General features: G+C 42.5%; 1 protein-coding gene across 1 annotated transcript; it reads left to right on the forward strand.

Moving 5' to 3' along the window:
• The first annotated feature begins 463 nt into the window (after positions 1-463).
• Positions 464-17,321, forward strand: LOC119731968 (deleted in malignant brain tumors 1 protein-like). Its single transcript, XM_038205308.1, has 7 exons — positions 464-515; positions 13,120-13,338; positions 13,987-14,145; positions 14,264-14,608; positions 15,297-15,608; positions 16,304-16,603; positions 17,281-17,321. The coding sequence occupies exons 1-7, from the start codon at positions 464-466 to the stop codon at positions 17,319-17,321; spliced, it is 1,428 nt and encodes a 475-aa protein (XP_038061236.1).
• Positions 17,322-17,867: the final 546 nt, after the last annotated feature.

Here is a 17,867-nt window from a genome sequence, read left to right on the forward strand (position 1 = left end):
GATGTGACACTAAATTCGATAAAAAGAAAATCAATTTTGCCTTCCCCTAATGAGTGGGGCACGAGGGTAGGGGGCACAGGCCTTAAACAGGGTGAAGGGGGTGTACTCCGAATCCCAAATTTCGGGTAAAGACTACAGCTTGCACAGACAACCGAAATCACTTGTAGTAAAATCTAATATCCTTGCTTGTTTTGATGCTGAGGGCTGCGGCTGTATTGAACCTTTGCCAACATAACCAAACAGGCAGCCCTAGACAAGTGACGGATATGTGGAAGCTAATGGCTCACCGATGAACCACGTCAACAGACAAAATGAAAAGTTGTCGGCATCTAGCAAATATTGGAACAACCTACAAGTCCTCTCACGCGATGCGGGCCAGGAGCCATCTGTCGCTCGGAGGGAAATTCTATAATAAAACAAGTGGAGTCTCTGCTGGAAATCAAACCGTTTTTCGTCGGACGCCATGGGTAAGATGGATCGCCTCTTGATTCTGCTTCTAGCGGTGTTCATCACTGGTAAGTCAGATATCTTTCAGTATAGATAGTCCTTGATCAGTCAGTACATTTTCATTAAAAGAAATTGTCTCGCGATAGCCTTGAATTTTTTTCGCGACCCGAGCTGTTCTAACTTTTTAACCTCGAGGCTTGCGCTACGGATCTAATGATACGAAAAACATAACAATCGGACCACGGGTTGCCGCACAGCGAAAATTTTTCCGGCGCTATGCGCCATGAAAACTGAATTTCCCCGTATAGAAAGTGTACACAGAGCAGAATTACCATTCATGCATATGAATAATTATTTAGCCATAATTCCAAAACGCTTTAACCTATAAGCATGACATTTCTTGAGTATGTCTATGACAAGATGTTCTATATATGCATGTACCGAGGTTCAACATTTTAGTTGCTCGATGGCCGAAATCTTAGGCCCCACCCCCGCCCCTGCTGAGAGATAAAATAATAACCCGGCCTTTTTAGGGTTAAGTGCATTGGAATTTACAGAATTTTAGCGTAGCGGGAAAATAAAGCAAAATTTGATGCGACCCTTGTGTGTCGATTTTATATGAAGGGGTTGATATTAAAAGTCTGCAAAAGAGGTAAACGAAAAAGAAATTATCAACTCACTACAAAATCCTGCTCGGTGTTCTATCCACAGTTCTAGACACAACTTGTTTACCATGTTTTACCTTCCATTATTCTGGGGAGGGGGGGGGAGTTCGGTGTTACGCTGACGTTTGGGGTGACTATCCCATAAATTAGTCCTGAAGCTCTAGCTCCTTGCAATTGAAAAAAAAGATGTTTCCACTTCATTGAAAAATACATTCATATCAGATCGAAGTTCATCCCAAACACATCTGATATTTTATGTCCAGCCTTCTAGACCTACGATCCTTTATAGCAACATACCGGTAAATGCTAGGGACACACAAATCTCGATTGAGAGAAACCTGAGGGCACACGAATCGTGTGTGTGTGTTTTTTATTTGATATAACTTCTCTAATTAAAAACTCTTAAGACAATAAATGTAACTGTTTCTTACGGGCTATTGAACATTCACAAACTTGTACATAATAGAACATTTTAGTTTGATTTTTTTTAGGTTGACATTATTCAGCAAGGAAGTAACAAGTGTTTTAATTTGTCAATAGAGTTAATGAAAAATTGTGAGTTTTGACTTTGACATTAGATATGAGAAATTTACAAGTGGGTCTACGTTTTTACAGTGAATATGGCTATATTACTTCGATATGATATTCGACATTCACACACAATTATGCAGCACATGTTAGCAATTCAGTTTGCCCAAAGACTTTGCACAAGAGCGTGTGCGTTTTCAAAGTTCCATAGCCGTTGCAAAGCGCAAATGGGTGTTTCAGTTACATTTTCAATGTTCGGTATTCACATTGATTTGTAGAGCGAGAGGTCCCCAATTTACGATCGTGTACAAAACATATAGGAGGTTTTCCTAAAAAGTTGAGGTACAAACAAAATAGTGACAATAGGGGGAACCCGATTGCTGGCAATTACATACTGGTATGTCTGTGTTTGTTTTTTTTGTGTAAATCGAGGACACACATGTGTAACATCATTGGAGAATCAAGGTCAGAAACAGAATCGAGGACTCATCGGTTAGAAAACGTGTACAATGCCAATGAGAGCTGTTGCGAAAAAGTGAATACAAACAAAGGAAGAGGAAGAGGAACAAAATAACACCCTTGATTTACACCATGAACAAACGTGCTAGGTTGGATGGGTGTGTGAGTTTGTTTCTGCATTCAATAGGGGACGTTGAACAATATAGGACAATATGTCCCCAATTTACGATCGTGTACAAAACATACGGGAGGTCTTCCTAAAAAAAATCAAAAGAGGAACAATAGAGGGTCCGCGATTGCACGCAAAAACACGCTTGGGTGAACGTATAAACACTGCCTTATGGGGTACCGGAACATTGGGAGGTACCCCACAAGGAATGCCCACCGACTTGCGGGGTACCGTTTTGGTACCCCACAAGTTTTTTACGAAATAGATACATAGATTTTACTCAAAAACTAGGAATTTCCAAAGTGGGTTGATCAGTCGCAATTGAAAGAGTTTTAGAAAAGGGATATTAAGTCCGATTACACTCAGACACGAATACAATCAAAACATCAATAACCATAAAATTGGATTTGCCGCAGCCTGAATGTGTTTATTAATTCTTCATGCCAAATCAAAGCATGATTTGTTAGGCCAACAAAAAAAGTCTCCGGTTTCTGGTATGGAGCTTGTCCAAAAAGTGGTGCGGCGACGCGGCTTTTTTTTTTTACCTGACTTTTTTGCTTCAAATGTCGGCTGATGACTGCAAATGGTGCCCGACTAAACTAAGTGCAAATATATGGGAGGCCAGAGAGGCCACATAAAGCTTATTCTCGATCATAACCCCATCTAAAAACACGTTAAAATTGTGAGGCAGCAGGATTCCAGTCAAGCCAGTGAGTTTGGCGGTTTTGAGACATCATCTTTCATTGAAAAAAAAACCAACACTTTTTCGTTATGCCGACGCGCATGGCTACGGCGACGCGTGCGCATACCAGAAACCAGAGACTTTTTTTTTTGCCTTTTCCGTTCACCATACGCACCACCAACATAAATAGACGACCAGATACCAGTCTTTCATTCCTGAAATCCTTTGGGCAAAATGTCTCTTACACACCATTGGGTTGATCAGGCCCACCGAACCTGGGGTGCATGACCGGGCCCCCACTCCGGATCCACTTTAAATCTTACCTAGGGTAATAACGGTCCCCCAGTCCGAAAACCACCTGTGGTATATCCACGCCCCTTCTAAATTGCTCCGAAATTGATAGGACACTTGTAAAAAATTTTTAAAGTAATTTCCTTAATTGAAACACAAAGTTCGCTGGCACAAATAACTGGAATGCTTCGCGGTCGGAACACGGCAGAATTGTTGTATATGTGTTAACCGCATCCGAACGCCAACGACCGATATTTTGGAGTTGCAGTTTGAGAATACTTAGACTAATAGAAGTTGTCGCTGCACCTATGCGATAGGAATGGGCGCGATACTTATTTTCGCCCAGTCCGAGAAATGACATGCGCTTAAAGCCATAATGAACCGAAACTCAACGGACTGTCGTCGAAATGGCCGCGCAAAATAGGGGCCCTGAAAGTTGCTGTCGTAATGTAATAAACTTGTACAATGCCTGTACGGGACATATACAAGCAATTCTTTATGTGGGTCTGGAAAACTATTTAATTTGTGAAAATAGCCCACAACTGATTTATAAGTTGCTATACAGGGTGTCCCAACAAAAATGCTCCACTCTCCTTTTTTACCAAATTCAAGCAAACCTGAATGCATAAATTTTCATATTATGCACGGTAAGAATGCTATGTGGCTTGGTTGTTATCTACCAAAAAAAATAGATCATTCTATAGATCCACTAGGGACAGAAATGCTTAAATATGAACTCGCCTCCATTTGCCAACTGCGCTGGGGACTCAAATCACCAATTTTAAAATGTCGATTTTTGTCAAGTGTGCTTTTCAAAAATTCTACTTGGTATCTATTATGAAAGACCAGTCATCAGTTGTCAAGCAAACAAGAGAAAACCAACCAACCATGGCATTGCCCATTTATTGGACTTTGACTAAAAATACCTATTTGTAAATCAACCACACGTAACAATTGTTCACCTTTGGCTGTGTGCTACAATTCAGGGTGGGTTTCCCTCAAATCAGGTGACAAAAGGTTCTGGTCTGAAAAAAAAAACACGGTCAAGCAAATCGGCACTGACCACTGACCCACGTGTGGTTGATTTACAAATAGGTTTTTTTAGTCAAAGTCCAATAAATGGACAATGCCATGGTTGGTTGGTTTTCTCTTGTATGCTTGATAATGACTGATAACTGGTCTTTCATAATAGATACCAAGTAGAATTTTTTAAAGCACACTTGACAAAAATCGACATTTTAAAATTGGTGATTTGAGTCCCCAGCGCAGTTGGCAAATGGAGGCGAGTTCATATTTAAGCATTTCTGTCCCTAGTGGATTGATAGTATGATCCAATTTTTTTGGTAGGTAACAACCAAGACACAAAGCATTCTTACCATGCAATGTAATAAGAAAATGTATGCATTCAGGTTTGCTTGAATTTGGGAAAAAAGGAGAGTGGAGCATTTCTTTGGGGACACCCTGTAGTAGAAGAGACCTGACCCAGTATTAGGCTACAAATTCACAAATGACTCCAGACGTCTCTGGTAAAACATTGGTAGATCGGTGTGTAGAAAATGTTAGAAATCTGTTCAATCCGACCGATACGTCTAATGAGACTGGTCTGATAAGGCCCGATGAAGTAAGCGCGATAGTTGTCGGTTACTGACTGAGATGGAATACGGGCCGAGGCGTCATGGACGATTCCACACTCGGCGCGGCCTGTCGAAAACGATCCATCTGGAAATGTGATAGAGAGTCAGCAATAACATTGAATCGACCGGGAACTTGGACCGGCTTGAAAGAAATATTATGGCATAGACACTGACAGACGAATTAACGGACTAGCTGCATAAGTTTGTCACATCGCGACGATTGCTTGTTAATAATATGAAATACAGCGCTGTTGTCAGTGCGGAATATGACTTTGCGATTTGCGCGAAATGACCCCCAGCAATAAACAGCTACGGCCAATGCATACAATTCTAGGTATGCTATAGACAGAGGTGACTGACCTATCGATTCGGGCCATTTCCCTTGAAACCATTTCCCTTTGAAGTACGCCCCGTATCCTATACTACCAGCGGCATCTGTATAAAGCTCAAGTGTGTCGTTTGACTCCCAACCATTAGTCAGAAATGGAGAAACCCCATTAAAATGGTCAAGGAAATGAAGCCACATCATGAGGTTCATTTTAACCCCATGATTAAGGCGCACCTTGTGATGCAGCTGAGATAAACCCCGGGTCAAAGCGATGAGACGTCGAAGAAATGCACGTCCCGGAGCGACCGCTTTACGCACAAAGTTAAGGGAGCCTACCAGGGATTGTACTTCAACCAATGTTAGCTTAGATTGACGCAGTGCCTTGGAAAGTTGTTGGCGAAGAGCCTGCACTTTTAACACAGGAACTCTAACCTGTTGTTGTTGAGAGTCTATATCTAAGCCTAGATAAGTCATTGTTTGCGATGGGCCCGCAATTCAGCAATTGGTACCCCCAAACGCGCACATACCACTTTAAAAGCTTAGAGTGAATCATGACATGCATTTAGAGAATGGCCAACAAAAAGAAAGTCGTCCAAATAGTGGGTTATTAGCGATGTGGTATTGTGGTTGCCATCTGTTTGGTCATGAATTCAAGGAAAGTACTAAATGTTTCGAACAGAGAGCAAAATATGGAACAGCCCATCGGTAAACATCTATCATAGTAATGCAACCCTTGAAACGTAAACCCAAGTAGTTTATAGTCAGATGGGGCTACTGGGAGTAAACGGAATGCAGACTTTATGTCCGATTTTGCCAGCCAGGTATTGGGTCCTGCCTCCATGACTAATTCTACTGCCCTATCAAAAGTCGCATAATGTACGACACATTTGTCTTTGTCGATGTAATCATTGATAGATGTTCCTTCAGGATAGGATAAGTGGTGAATAAGTCGAAAGGAGTTGGGCTGTTGTTTAGGCACCAAGCCAATGGGGGAACACTGCAGATTGGGAAGTGGGGACTTGTCAAAGAGACCCGCTACACGACCTATGCTAATTTCTTTATTGATCTTTTCACTGACTATTTTTGGCTGTTGTGTGGCGGAGGAAAGGCATTTCGCCTCACGCGACACACGGGGACCTTGGTAATGTAAGGTAAACCCTTCAGAAAATCGTACACGTAGTAATTCCGCCGCTCTAGCATCGGGATAAACGGAAAGCCATTCGGTTAAAATGTCGAATTTAATTGGGGCTGGAAGAACGAAAATTGTCCCCAGCACGCGATTCTCTGGCTCTAGCCCCCTGCAAAGCCGTCTTAGGGGGGTTCCTAGTAGCTACGCCAGCAGTTTTGTGCTGCGCAGAAGTCATCCCTGAAGAGGACTGCCGTTTCGGCTCGAAAATACTTACACGGCAAGTTAACGCCCCATGTCCAAAACGGTTACAACTCGTGCACTTATGAGCGAATTTACAATTCGCCCAATGACAACCCTTCGCCTGGTTAAAGGCGAAGCAGAAGCCACCGCCTTTGGAGGTACGATGCGCAAAAGTGGCACCAGAACTAGGTGGTGCAGATGGAGTGGAATTGGCGAGTACGGCAGCGGCTGCTACCGTAACCCACAACTCCATGTCGATGCCCCCCAGGAATGGCTCGGATTAGCTTCTTGGCGCAGACGAAACTGTTCGTCATACGCACGCCATTCTAAGCCGCTAAACTGGGAGGCAGCCATCCTCACCGTCTCCGCGTATATGAGTAATTCACCTACCCGGAGAGGGTGGCGCACCGCATAAATGGGGGACGTCTCTATAGTCCGAAGTACCATTGGTCCGAAGTCCTATTGGTCCGAAGTACCATTGGTCCGAAGTCCCATTCCAATTGGACTTTGGACCAATAGGACTTCGGACCAATGGGACGTTTATACCAATGGAACGTATAGAGCAATGCGACGTTTATACCAATGGAACGTATAGACCAATGGGACTTCGGACCAATGGGACTTCGGACCAATGGGACTTCGGACCAATGGGACTTCGGACCAATGGGACATCGGACCAATGGGACTTCGGACCAATGGGACTCCGGACCAATGGGACTTCGGACCAATGGGACATCGGACCAATGGGACTTCGGACTATCGAGACGTAACCCATAAATGGCAATCAAGGTTTGAAAGGCAGTTAGCCATTTATCAATGGTATCGAGTTTCCTTTTGGGAGACTCTGGCTTGCAGACAATAGCCCCATTTTCAAGCGCTAACTTCAAGGTTTCATCAGTTGGTTGCACCAGAGAAGTCGCGGCCGGATCATGAAAAAGTAAGGAAAGATCTATGTACTTCCCACTCCATATTTTCTCTTTAACCCCAATGGGTACTTAAAACCCTAACGGAGCCTCGCCCTGGCCTGAAAAGACCGGGTCGGGCCTAGACAAATTCTGGTCAATTGTTGGGGCTGGTACAGGCCTAGTATCGCCAAGCTGGGAAACGGAACCGTCAACCCGTGCAAATTACTAGATTACTGTATTACTACTACCATTACTAACTAGTGAGCCAGTCGTGGCTGGCTCGCAAAAAGAAGCGCGATCAATGTTCATTGCAGGCAATGATGACACCCCAGACTCACCCCGCCTTGCTCGTTGGCTCTCAGCTCCACTCGGTCCTGGTGCAGGTTCGATCGGCAGCTCCGGTTGTTCAAACGCCGGCTGCTGACTTCTGACCATCGGCGTCGGCACATCGACAATCCGAACACGACATACCCTCACCCCAGACTGCGTGGCCCGTGTACGGGGTCTCCCACGCGGCCTCTTGGCAATGCCGGCATCCATCCTGCTCGCAGCTGGAGTTGATGACCGGGTGGATTTAGGCATTCTTGGAAAGTTACTCGATGAGATTCAACTTCAACCAGACAACGAAACTACTTGAAGAAATTGGAAGATAACTTCGGATGAAATTCGAAGTATATACTTGAAGCTGCACTGGAGAATAGCGATAACGATGTTTCCACATTCAGTTACTGCAACGAAGTGGTATTCTCCACGTGACAACAGCCCACAGACAACAGCCTCTGTCTTACCACGTTGCTGCTGGGCTAGCCAATCCGCTCATTAATGCATTATTCATGATCTCCAATCCATCCCTTAAACATAAAACCCATTCGTGCTGCGTGAGAAATATATTATCGTTCAGTTGATAAAACTGAATTTCATCCCAGGAAATTAATTCTGTTTAAAAAAGAGCATTTCGAGATTAGTGTGCGACATTGCAACATTTTAGTACACGAGATCAAAGGAAGTACCCCGCTTCTATGCCTGTGTAAGTGCGTGTACGTGTATGGGTGGTTTGACGGTTGGCTGGTCGGTCAGTGGATTTGTGGGTCGGTAGGTTGGTCGTTCATTAGGTTGTTGATTGGTCAGTGGATTTTTGGTTGGTCAGTCGGTCAGTTAGTCGGTCGGTTGGTCAGATTTTCGGTCGGCTGCTGTGTCAGTCTATCGGTCAGTCGGTCAGCCAGAGGAGACAGGTGGGCCCCTTCGGGTCTAGCTTAAACACTCATTCCAATATATCATCTGAAATAATTTCATGGGGGCTCACTTAACTTGCCAAACGAGATGTGTAGCCCACCAATAAATAACTTTTAAATTACAATAAATTCGTCACCGTTTTCACGAAAAGCCACACATGTGTATTTTGAAGAGATAATCGCAAAAGAAGTTTTCCACATATTAAAACTGCAAAAAGAATACCAGTTTGCAACAATGTTGTGCAGCAAGGAAACCATTACGCGATTTTATGAGAGCTGAATTTTTACATGAACCCAGTAATTAGACTTAATACAGCAGTAAATTGGTGAAAATTTGATATGAGACTCTTCACGAAAACGAAAATTCAGGTTTCCAACATTCTGGCCCTTTCTGTTTAACGTGTATTTCAAATCTGAAAATGTAACAAACAGATATATATGTGGCTCTTCGTGAAGACGGATTTTTCAATTGACCCACTTTTACGTATTTCCGTGCAATGGGTTTTGTACGCGTTGAAAGGGCCAAAATGTATGTGGCTCTTCGTGAAAACATTTATCGAGATTTCTGCCCCTTGCAATATTATTGAAACTTGGAAGTTAATGATGTTTTACTTACATGTCAAAATTGGTTAAGTACATTGTTTTAAAGCAAAAACTCGAAATTGCCTCGGGTAATTATCACCCATCCAGACTCTCACCGGTCATGAGTGTTATAATACCTCCCGAACACACATTTATTCCCTGAATAAATGGTGTCTATTACCTTTGAAAAAGACGAACAAATCGTGTGAATGACACAAGAGTCCAAGCAACCTAAATAAAGGACCTTTTCTATAATTAGAAAGGGATGGAGTGGATTGGAAGTCTTAACAATTTTTCGCTCCTCGCCCCCATCGAACGAGCCTCGTGCATAACATACCACCCTAAGAACCAATCCGAACAATCATCAAAACACAATTCTTGGACAAAGTCTATGAAAGAAGGGAAACGTTCGTAATCGCTGTAAAATCCTTTATCAAATACAAAGAATATGAATCTCGCTTATCAAATAAAAACAGACTTATCGCTGTATATAGTCTATGAACTATAAAATAGCTCATAGTCGTCACCAAAGTCTACGAAGAAATGAAAACACCCGTAATCAATGCAGGGGCGCATCCGGGGGTGGGGGTGGTGCCCCAGCTCTTTTTTTTTTCTTTTCATAGAAATTCCTTAAAAATAATGCGAACCCCTCCCCCCTGCTCTGACACCCAATCAAATTATACGGGTAATAATATCCGCCTGTGCACAAATTACAGACGGAACCTACGAAAGCCCGTTAGTGCCATCGAATGTATACATTGCTTTTTTGCAAGTATATGTTTGGTAAATCTTGTTTTTCGGATGTATTTGTTTGGTGAATCTTGTTTTTCGGATGTATATTTTTGGTGAATCTTGTTTTTCGGATGTATATGTTTCGCAAGTCTTGTTTTTCGGATTTATATGTCTAGCAATTCTTGTTTTTTTGGATGAATATGTTTAGCAAATCTTGTTTTTTGCACGTATATGTTTCCCGAGTCTTGTTTTTTGCAAGTATATGTTTGGCAAGTCTTGTTTTTTGCAAGTATAAATTTGGCAAATCTTGCTTTTGCAAGTATGTTTCGCAAGTCTTGTTTCTGTGAAGCCTATTTTTAGTAACAGTCTTGTTTTTTGGAAGTATATGTTTCCCGAGTCTTGTTTTTTGCAAGTATATTTCGCGAGTCTTGTTTTTGTGAAGTCTATTTTTAGTAACAGTCTTGTTTTTTGGAAGTATATGTTTCCCGAGTCTTGTTTTTTGCAAGTATATGTTTCTTTAGTCTTGTTTTTTGCAAGTATATGTTTCCCAAGTCTTGTTTCTGTGAAGCCTATTTTTAGTAACAGTCTTGTTTTTTGGAAGTATATGTTTCCCGAGTCTTGTTTTTTGCAAGTATATTTCGCGAGTCTTGTTTTTGTGAAGTCTATTTTTAGTAACAGTCTTGTTTTTTGGAAGTATATGTTTCCCGAGTCTTGTTTTTTGCAAGTATATGTTTCCCGAGTCTTGTTTTTTGCAAGTATGTTTCGCAAGTCTTGTTTTTGTGAAGTCTATTTTTAGTAACAGTCTTGTTTTTTGCAAGTATATGTTTCCCGAGTCTTGTTTTTTGCAAATTTGTTTCGCAAGTCTTGTTTTTGTGCAGTCTATTTTTAGTAACAGTCTTGTTTTTGGAAGTATATGTTGGCGAGTCTTGGTTTTTTTTAAGTATATATGTAGGGACCCGATCTGCTACACCCCACACAAAATTGTTGCACCCCTATTTTTATTTTTGGAACAGTCCTACTAGCTTGTACATGTACTTGTAGCTGCATAACATGTGGTCCATGTAATAATGGTACGGTATTCGGTCACTTCGGCACCTTGGCAACTCGGCACCTGCCAACTCGGCACCTTGGCAACTCGGCACCCACCAACTCGGCACCCACCAACTCGACAGCTGTACAAAAACCAGTTTGGCACCTAGCTGACTCGGCACCTGACCAACTCGGCACCTCCCCATGTGCAAAATTCGAAATGTTTCTCAGTAATCAGTCCGCACATTACCGATTTTCATTGAGCTGGTAAATACGCTGTTACTAATAGCCTAATTGTTTTTATAATGGAACTGGCGATGTCAGATTGCAACGTTCAGTGACAGTTCCTCCGATATTTTGAGTACGGGTAGCAAGCACTGTACGCTGGCCGTCACCGGTCAACGCTTGTCCTTCCAAGTCCACGGCAACGGTGCACTGCGCCTGCCCTGGCCACACATCCACACCGGCCATCGCCACGGTGCACGGCCGGTGACAGTGCCGTGCTTGACCGCACATGCCCTCCGGCCATCGCCACCGCGCACGGCCGGTGACAAGTGCCACGCCTGGCCGCACAGCGCCAACATTTCCAGCCCCCCCCCAAAAAAAAATCGAGATGGGGTATTGGTTGTGAATAACGGCAAAACAAAATTTTGCTTTCGGGATGACAGGTGCCGAGTTGGTCAGGTGCTGAGTCGGAAGTTGTGAGAAAGAAGCAAAATTTGGTTGCCGAGTTGGCCAGGTGCCGAGTTGGCTGTGTGCCGACTAAATGCCGAGTTGGCGAGGTGCCGAGTTGGCAAGGTGCCGAGTTGGTGGGTGCCGAGTTCCCAAGGTGCCAAAGTGACCGGATACCGTACCATTATTACATGGACCACATGTTATGCAGCTACAAGTACATGTACAAGCTAGTAGGACTATTCCAAAAATAAAAATAGGGGTGCAACAATTTTGTGTGGGGAGTAGCAGATCGGGTACGTACATACATACATGTATATACTTTAAAAAAAAAAAAAAACTTGCGAAACATACTTGCAAAAAACAAGACTCGGGAAACATATACTTGCAAAAAACAAAGACTGTTACTAAAAATAGACTTCACAAAAACAAGACGTGCGAAACATACTTCCAAAAAAACAAGACTCGGGAAACATATACTTCCAAAAAACAAGACTGTTACTAAAAATAGACTTCACAAAAACAAGACTCGCGAAATATACTTGCAAAAAACAAGACTCGGGGAAACATATACTTGCAAAAAACAAGACTGTTACTAAAAATAGACTTCACAGAAACAAGACTTGCCAAACATATACTTGCAAAAAACAAGACTCGGGAAACATATACATGCAAAAAACAAGATTCGCCAAACAGATACTTGCAAAAAACAAAATTTGCTAAACATTTACATCCAAAAAACAAGACTTGCTAGACATGTTCATCCGAAAAACAAGACTTGCTTAACATATACATCCGAAAAACAAGATTCACCAAACATATACATCCGAAAAACAAGATTCACCAAACTTATACATCCAAAAAACAAGATTTACCAAACATATACTTGCAAAGAGCAATGTATACATTCGATGGCACTAACGGGCTTTCGTAGGAACCAGCTCGGTTAGGGGGCATTTGTACACTGTTGTGTTACTGATCGTCGGATTTGAACAACGCCCCCATTGAAAGTATGGTACGAGCCGCCCCGCCCCCCCCCCCCCCGAACCTATGGAGGCCAAGTGTCCGGACAAAAAAACCCGTCTACATTTCAGCAAAGATTTGCTGATTAAGCCCCCTCCCCTTGGCAAAAAGTCCTGGATCCTCCCCTCGAATGTGGAATATTTACTATCGAACTAGTGACACTCATGTTTGATGCACACAAATGTCCTACTACTGCTGCAGATCATATGAGTGGAGATTCTACAACGGCTAATGTTTTCAGGACTACCAATATGCAATGGATACTCTGATTGTTACTATGGCGAAGATGCATACAAACTCGCATCTGCAGCTATTTACTGTAACACTAAACGGACTTTCCTTAGACATTCACACCCATTTCTTTTTTTATAGGTACCATCGCTGCTCCTACTGTAGAGGTGGTAAATCCACCCTCTCCTGTGGTACGATTAGTCAATGGCAGCACCATTTATGAAGGACGAGTGGAGATGTTTGCCTACGATGCTTGGGGAACGGTATGCGGTCTTTCCTGGGACATGAACGAGGCTCGTGTTATCTGCAGACAGCTTGGCTATGGACCAGCCATTAGTGCCTCGGGTGCTGCTACATATGGTCAGGGTGTTGGTTTTTTGCACCGTAGAAGTTTTTACTGCAACGGTCAGGAAAGCTCGATTCTTGATTGTCAATCTTATTTCTCTGGCCACTGCTCCCACAGAAATGATGCTGGTGTGATATGCTCAGGTAATATGAACTTGATCGTCCAATCACAGTAAAAGTTTATATAAAATATTGCGGAAGAAAAAGTTCTTTTGTATGTGTGCCCTTGACATGATTTATTAAGGCAGCTCCATATTATCTACAATCTGAACACAGCCGTAATATTTCTGATGATGGTAGAGGCGATTGAGATATCGTGCGTCATGACGCTAGGGTCAACTGAGTTTTTAAACTCACCACGAAATGGGCGCTGCGTACCTTGACGTGAAAGGTGCTGAAGAATTACGTAGATAGATAATAGATCAGTCACACCACTTCAAAAGTGGCATCGTTATGGTGCAAAGCAGCCAATAATCTCTGAGGGTAGTGTCTATCCACGTAACACGTGTGAAATGATGTCAGGTCCCCCTGTTTCGGTCTTCTCTTGCGATCCAAGGGGGGCAACTTGATTTCTAACGCGTACTGACCCTTTTTTAACCACATGGTTGCCTTTGAAATCAGACGAGTAAAATTCAATCCTCTCCTTTTATTCTTACATAAAAGTTCCTGAGCCTACTAACGCCAGCCCGACTGAACCACCCTACTACGACTGCAGTTCATATGAGTGGCAATGCTACTACAACGGTGAATGCATTCAAGACTACCAAAGATGCAACGGATACTCAGATTGCTACTATAACGAAGATGAATACAATTGTTTCGGTAATTACTCACATCTGCAGCCATTGTAGTTTTACACATAAAAAAGGCTTTGTCAAACATTTACAACCACATCATATGTTTTTTTCAGGTCAGTTTTTCCATTCACTTTATTTTATAGGAAACGCGGTTGCTCCCACTGTAGACGTCAATTCACCCTGTTCCGTGGTACGATTAGTGAATGGTGACACCATCTATGAAGGCAGGGTGGAGGTTTTTGTCAACGGTTCTTGGGGAACGGTGTGCGATCATGGTTGGGCCATGAGGGAGGCCCAGGTCGTCTGCAGACAGCTTGGTTATGGACCGGCAATTCGTGCCCTGGATGACGCTGCATATGGTCAGGGTGTTGGTCCTATTAACCTTGTCCATGCCTACTGCAGCGGTTGGGAAAGCTCGATTCTCGATTGCCAATCTTACTTCACTGATCACTGCTTTCACAGTGAAGATGCTGGTGTGAAATGCTCAGGTAATACAAACTTGTTCATCCAATCACAGCACAGCAGTATACGAAAATTGTTAAAGAAAAAAAAACTGTTGTCAACACCTCTCACCTGTGAAAGGTGTTTTAAAGATGCACTGAATTTAGGACTATCAGTATATTCACATGATGTATTTGGAGATAATTCGTTGACAACCTGGCGTTTCATAGATTTACCGTCTGATTTTGTATTCTCATTACAATTTTTCAACTTCTTTTCATTTTCTTTTTGCTACTTTGTGTGTATGCAACCCTCATAAAAGAGCTTTTTGCTGTTTCTTTATTGTTTGTTTTGAAGGCTGCTTACACATCCGCCATGGAAGTACACTGGTTCCCGGTCTCACGGTATATACCGATACTGATAGGGAGGGGGCTAGTCTACCCCACGTCAACTGAATTGTCGGGCCGAAAATAAATCGAAAATAAATTGATATTCATTAAAATTGAAACATATAGCTTTTTATCTGCCAGGTTTCATGGCAAAGCTGTGTCCTCATCAGCTCCCCTAGCGCATGCACAGAGGGGTCGTGGGTCCATCAATTTCCTAAAACTTTTAAGATGATTATAGATAAACTGATAATAATTTCCCTCGTGTTTGAATTGATAGTGTTACTAGTGATGGAACTTAAGTCTGCGTGTTTCAAATCAGACAGGTACTACTCTTTGATACCCATAGGCCCCGCTACGGTACGCCTCGTTAATGGAGGCGCTTCTAACGAGGGCCGAGTTGAGGTTTACCACCAAGGCGAGTGGGGTACGGTCTGTGATGATGGATGGGGCCTTGATGATGCTAATGTCATCTGTCGCATGCTTGGCTTCCCTGCTGCATTCAATGCTTGGCACGGTGCTCATTTTGGTCAAGGATCAGGTGGGATCATACTTGACGATGTTAACTGCCAAGGATATGAATCCAGCATCGCTGAATGTCAACATAATGGCTGGTTTAGTCATGACTGTGGGCATTATCAGGACGCCGGAGTTACCTGTGGTAAGTTGCATGATACGTCTTGGAAACAAAACCTTCGTTGTCTTGCCACATTATTTATGCATAAATTCAAACAATAATGTTGATATTTACCAACTTATAACCGTTTAATACAATAAATATGTTGTTTTAATTAAGAATGATTATGAACAAATACAACTTAAACCTAAAAATAAAGGCATGTGATTTTTTGTCTAATGAAACACACTTTGTGGCTTGAGCATCGCGATTGATAGGGGGTGGGCTTGCTCCTCCCCCTTTGGAAAAGCACCCCCCCCCCCAATGAAAAAGAGGGTTGAAGGCTACGTTGTACTCAATTTAACGTTTATTTAATTTAACACTCGAAACTGTGATGTCCAGCAGCCTCTTCCCTTTCGATTTTTCCACGGCCGGTGATTTCTCCCTTTGCTACTCAAGTACGCCTGCTAGGAAAACAATCCTGGCGACGCCCATGCTTCTTAAAATGAGGTTAACAAAAAAGTATGAGTAAAGAAAACATTTTCGTTTTGGGGTGCACATTTCAACAGGAAATGTACGTCTTTTCCTGCCTAAAATTGCTACAGTCAATAGGAGTAAAATTTGACACAACCTCTGTTGTGTGGGCCGAAAGGTTCCTCTTAACGAGCACGTTCCCTTCCTAGTGTCCCAAGTCTAAACTTTGACCCAATGTTGATTCTTTTCCCTTTTTTTCCCCTTAGAGAGTGGAGTACGATTAGTAAATGGCAGCAGCTTATATGAAGGAAGAGTGGAGCTGATCGTCAACGGTGTCTGGAGAACGCCTTGCAGTAATACCTGGAGCATAGGCGATGCAAGTGTAACCTGTAAACAGCTTGGATTTGGATCGGCAATCAGTGCCCTGCGTTACGCTCCATATGGCCCGGGCATTGGTCTTATTGTAAATTTACACTGCTACGGGTGGGAGAACTCAATTTTGGATTGTCAATCTTCCACCTCTACACGCTGCGACAGCGGAGAAGTTGGTGGTGTGGTATGCTCAGGTAATGCAGGGTGCCCCCCCCCCCCCCCAAAAAAAAAATAAAAAAAAATATAAGACCCTTTTTTAAAAGTTGTTTTTATATCGCAAATATTGATACATAGCTCTTCAAGTTTCTGAACTCATATTACGTATCATTTTTTTTCTGTTTTAAACAATACTAAAGCTTCCAGTCCTTCTACTGACGGCCCGTTCGAACACACCACTGAACCACCCCACTACGACTGCAGTTCATATCAGTGGCGATGCTACTACAACGGTCAATGCATTCAAGACTACCAAAGATGCAACGGATACTCAGATTGCTACTATGGCGAAGATGAATACAACTGTTATGGTAAATATTAATCACAAACAAGTTCTTTAGGATGGAAATAACACATCTTTTGCGTACGTATATAGCCAACTGTTTTAAACTACATTTAAAACCCAGATTACACTACAGAACCAAGCTTTTACGACTGCAATTCATATGAGTGGCGATGCTACCAGAACGGTCAATGTATTCTAGACAACCAAAGATGCGACGGATACTCTGACTGCTACTATGGCGAAGATGAATACAATTGTAACGGTAAATATTCCTAACAACTGTTTCTTGAAGTTCATCCCATAGCGAGGCCTACTATTTTCATCAAGAGAAAAGCATTCCTTAATAAATTGCTCTTTCTTTTTTTTTAGCTAACCACGAAATCGACTGGTTAGTGGTGGTTAACACCTAGGCAGACACGAGTATCACGTTATGGCCAATCGAACGCTCTCGTGAAAATTTACTAACACGAGTAAGCTTATTGAAAGCACCCCAAAGTGATAACAATACGCATTATCTTCAAGTAAACTTGAATCCTCGATCCTGATTAGTCGATCGTTCGCAACAACAGTGTGATATGAGGCTTTATACAACACCTGAATAAATCCCCGTCATCTGATTGGTGAATTGTAGATCACGTGACATATTATTATTCGGTATAATGCACGGTGCGACCATGCGTTATACTCATGCGTTATACCGTTTCACTTTGCGCTTGTTCCATGACGCGGTATTTGCGTGCAAAATGCATGCTGGTGTGCGCGTTCAGCGCAGCGCGCATTGTTCCAAAGAGCCAGGGCTACAGCGTTGGGTTCAAACATTTTCGTGTAGGGGTAGTTCAACATCTTTAAAATCAAAATAAATTGTAGTTTATAATTTACCAATCAAATGACGAGAATTTATTCAGGTGTTGTATAAAACAAATAACGAATGTTTTACGTTCGTGCGATGGAAAGAA

Source organism: Patiria miniata, unplaced genomic scaffold, assembly GCF_015706575.1.
Source record: "Patiria miniata isolate m_02_andy unplaced genomic scaffold, ASM1570657v1 HiC_scaffold_24, whole genome shotgun sequence".
In the NCBI taxonomy this organism is placed as follows: Eukaryota; Metazoa; Echinodermata; class Asteroidea; order Valvatida; family Asterinidae; genus Patiria; species Patiria miniata.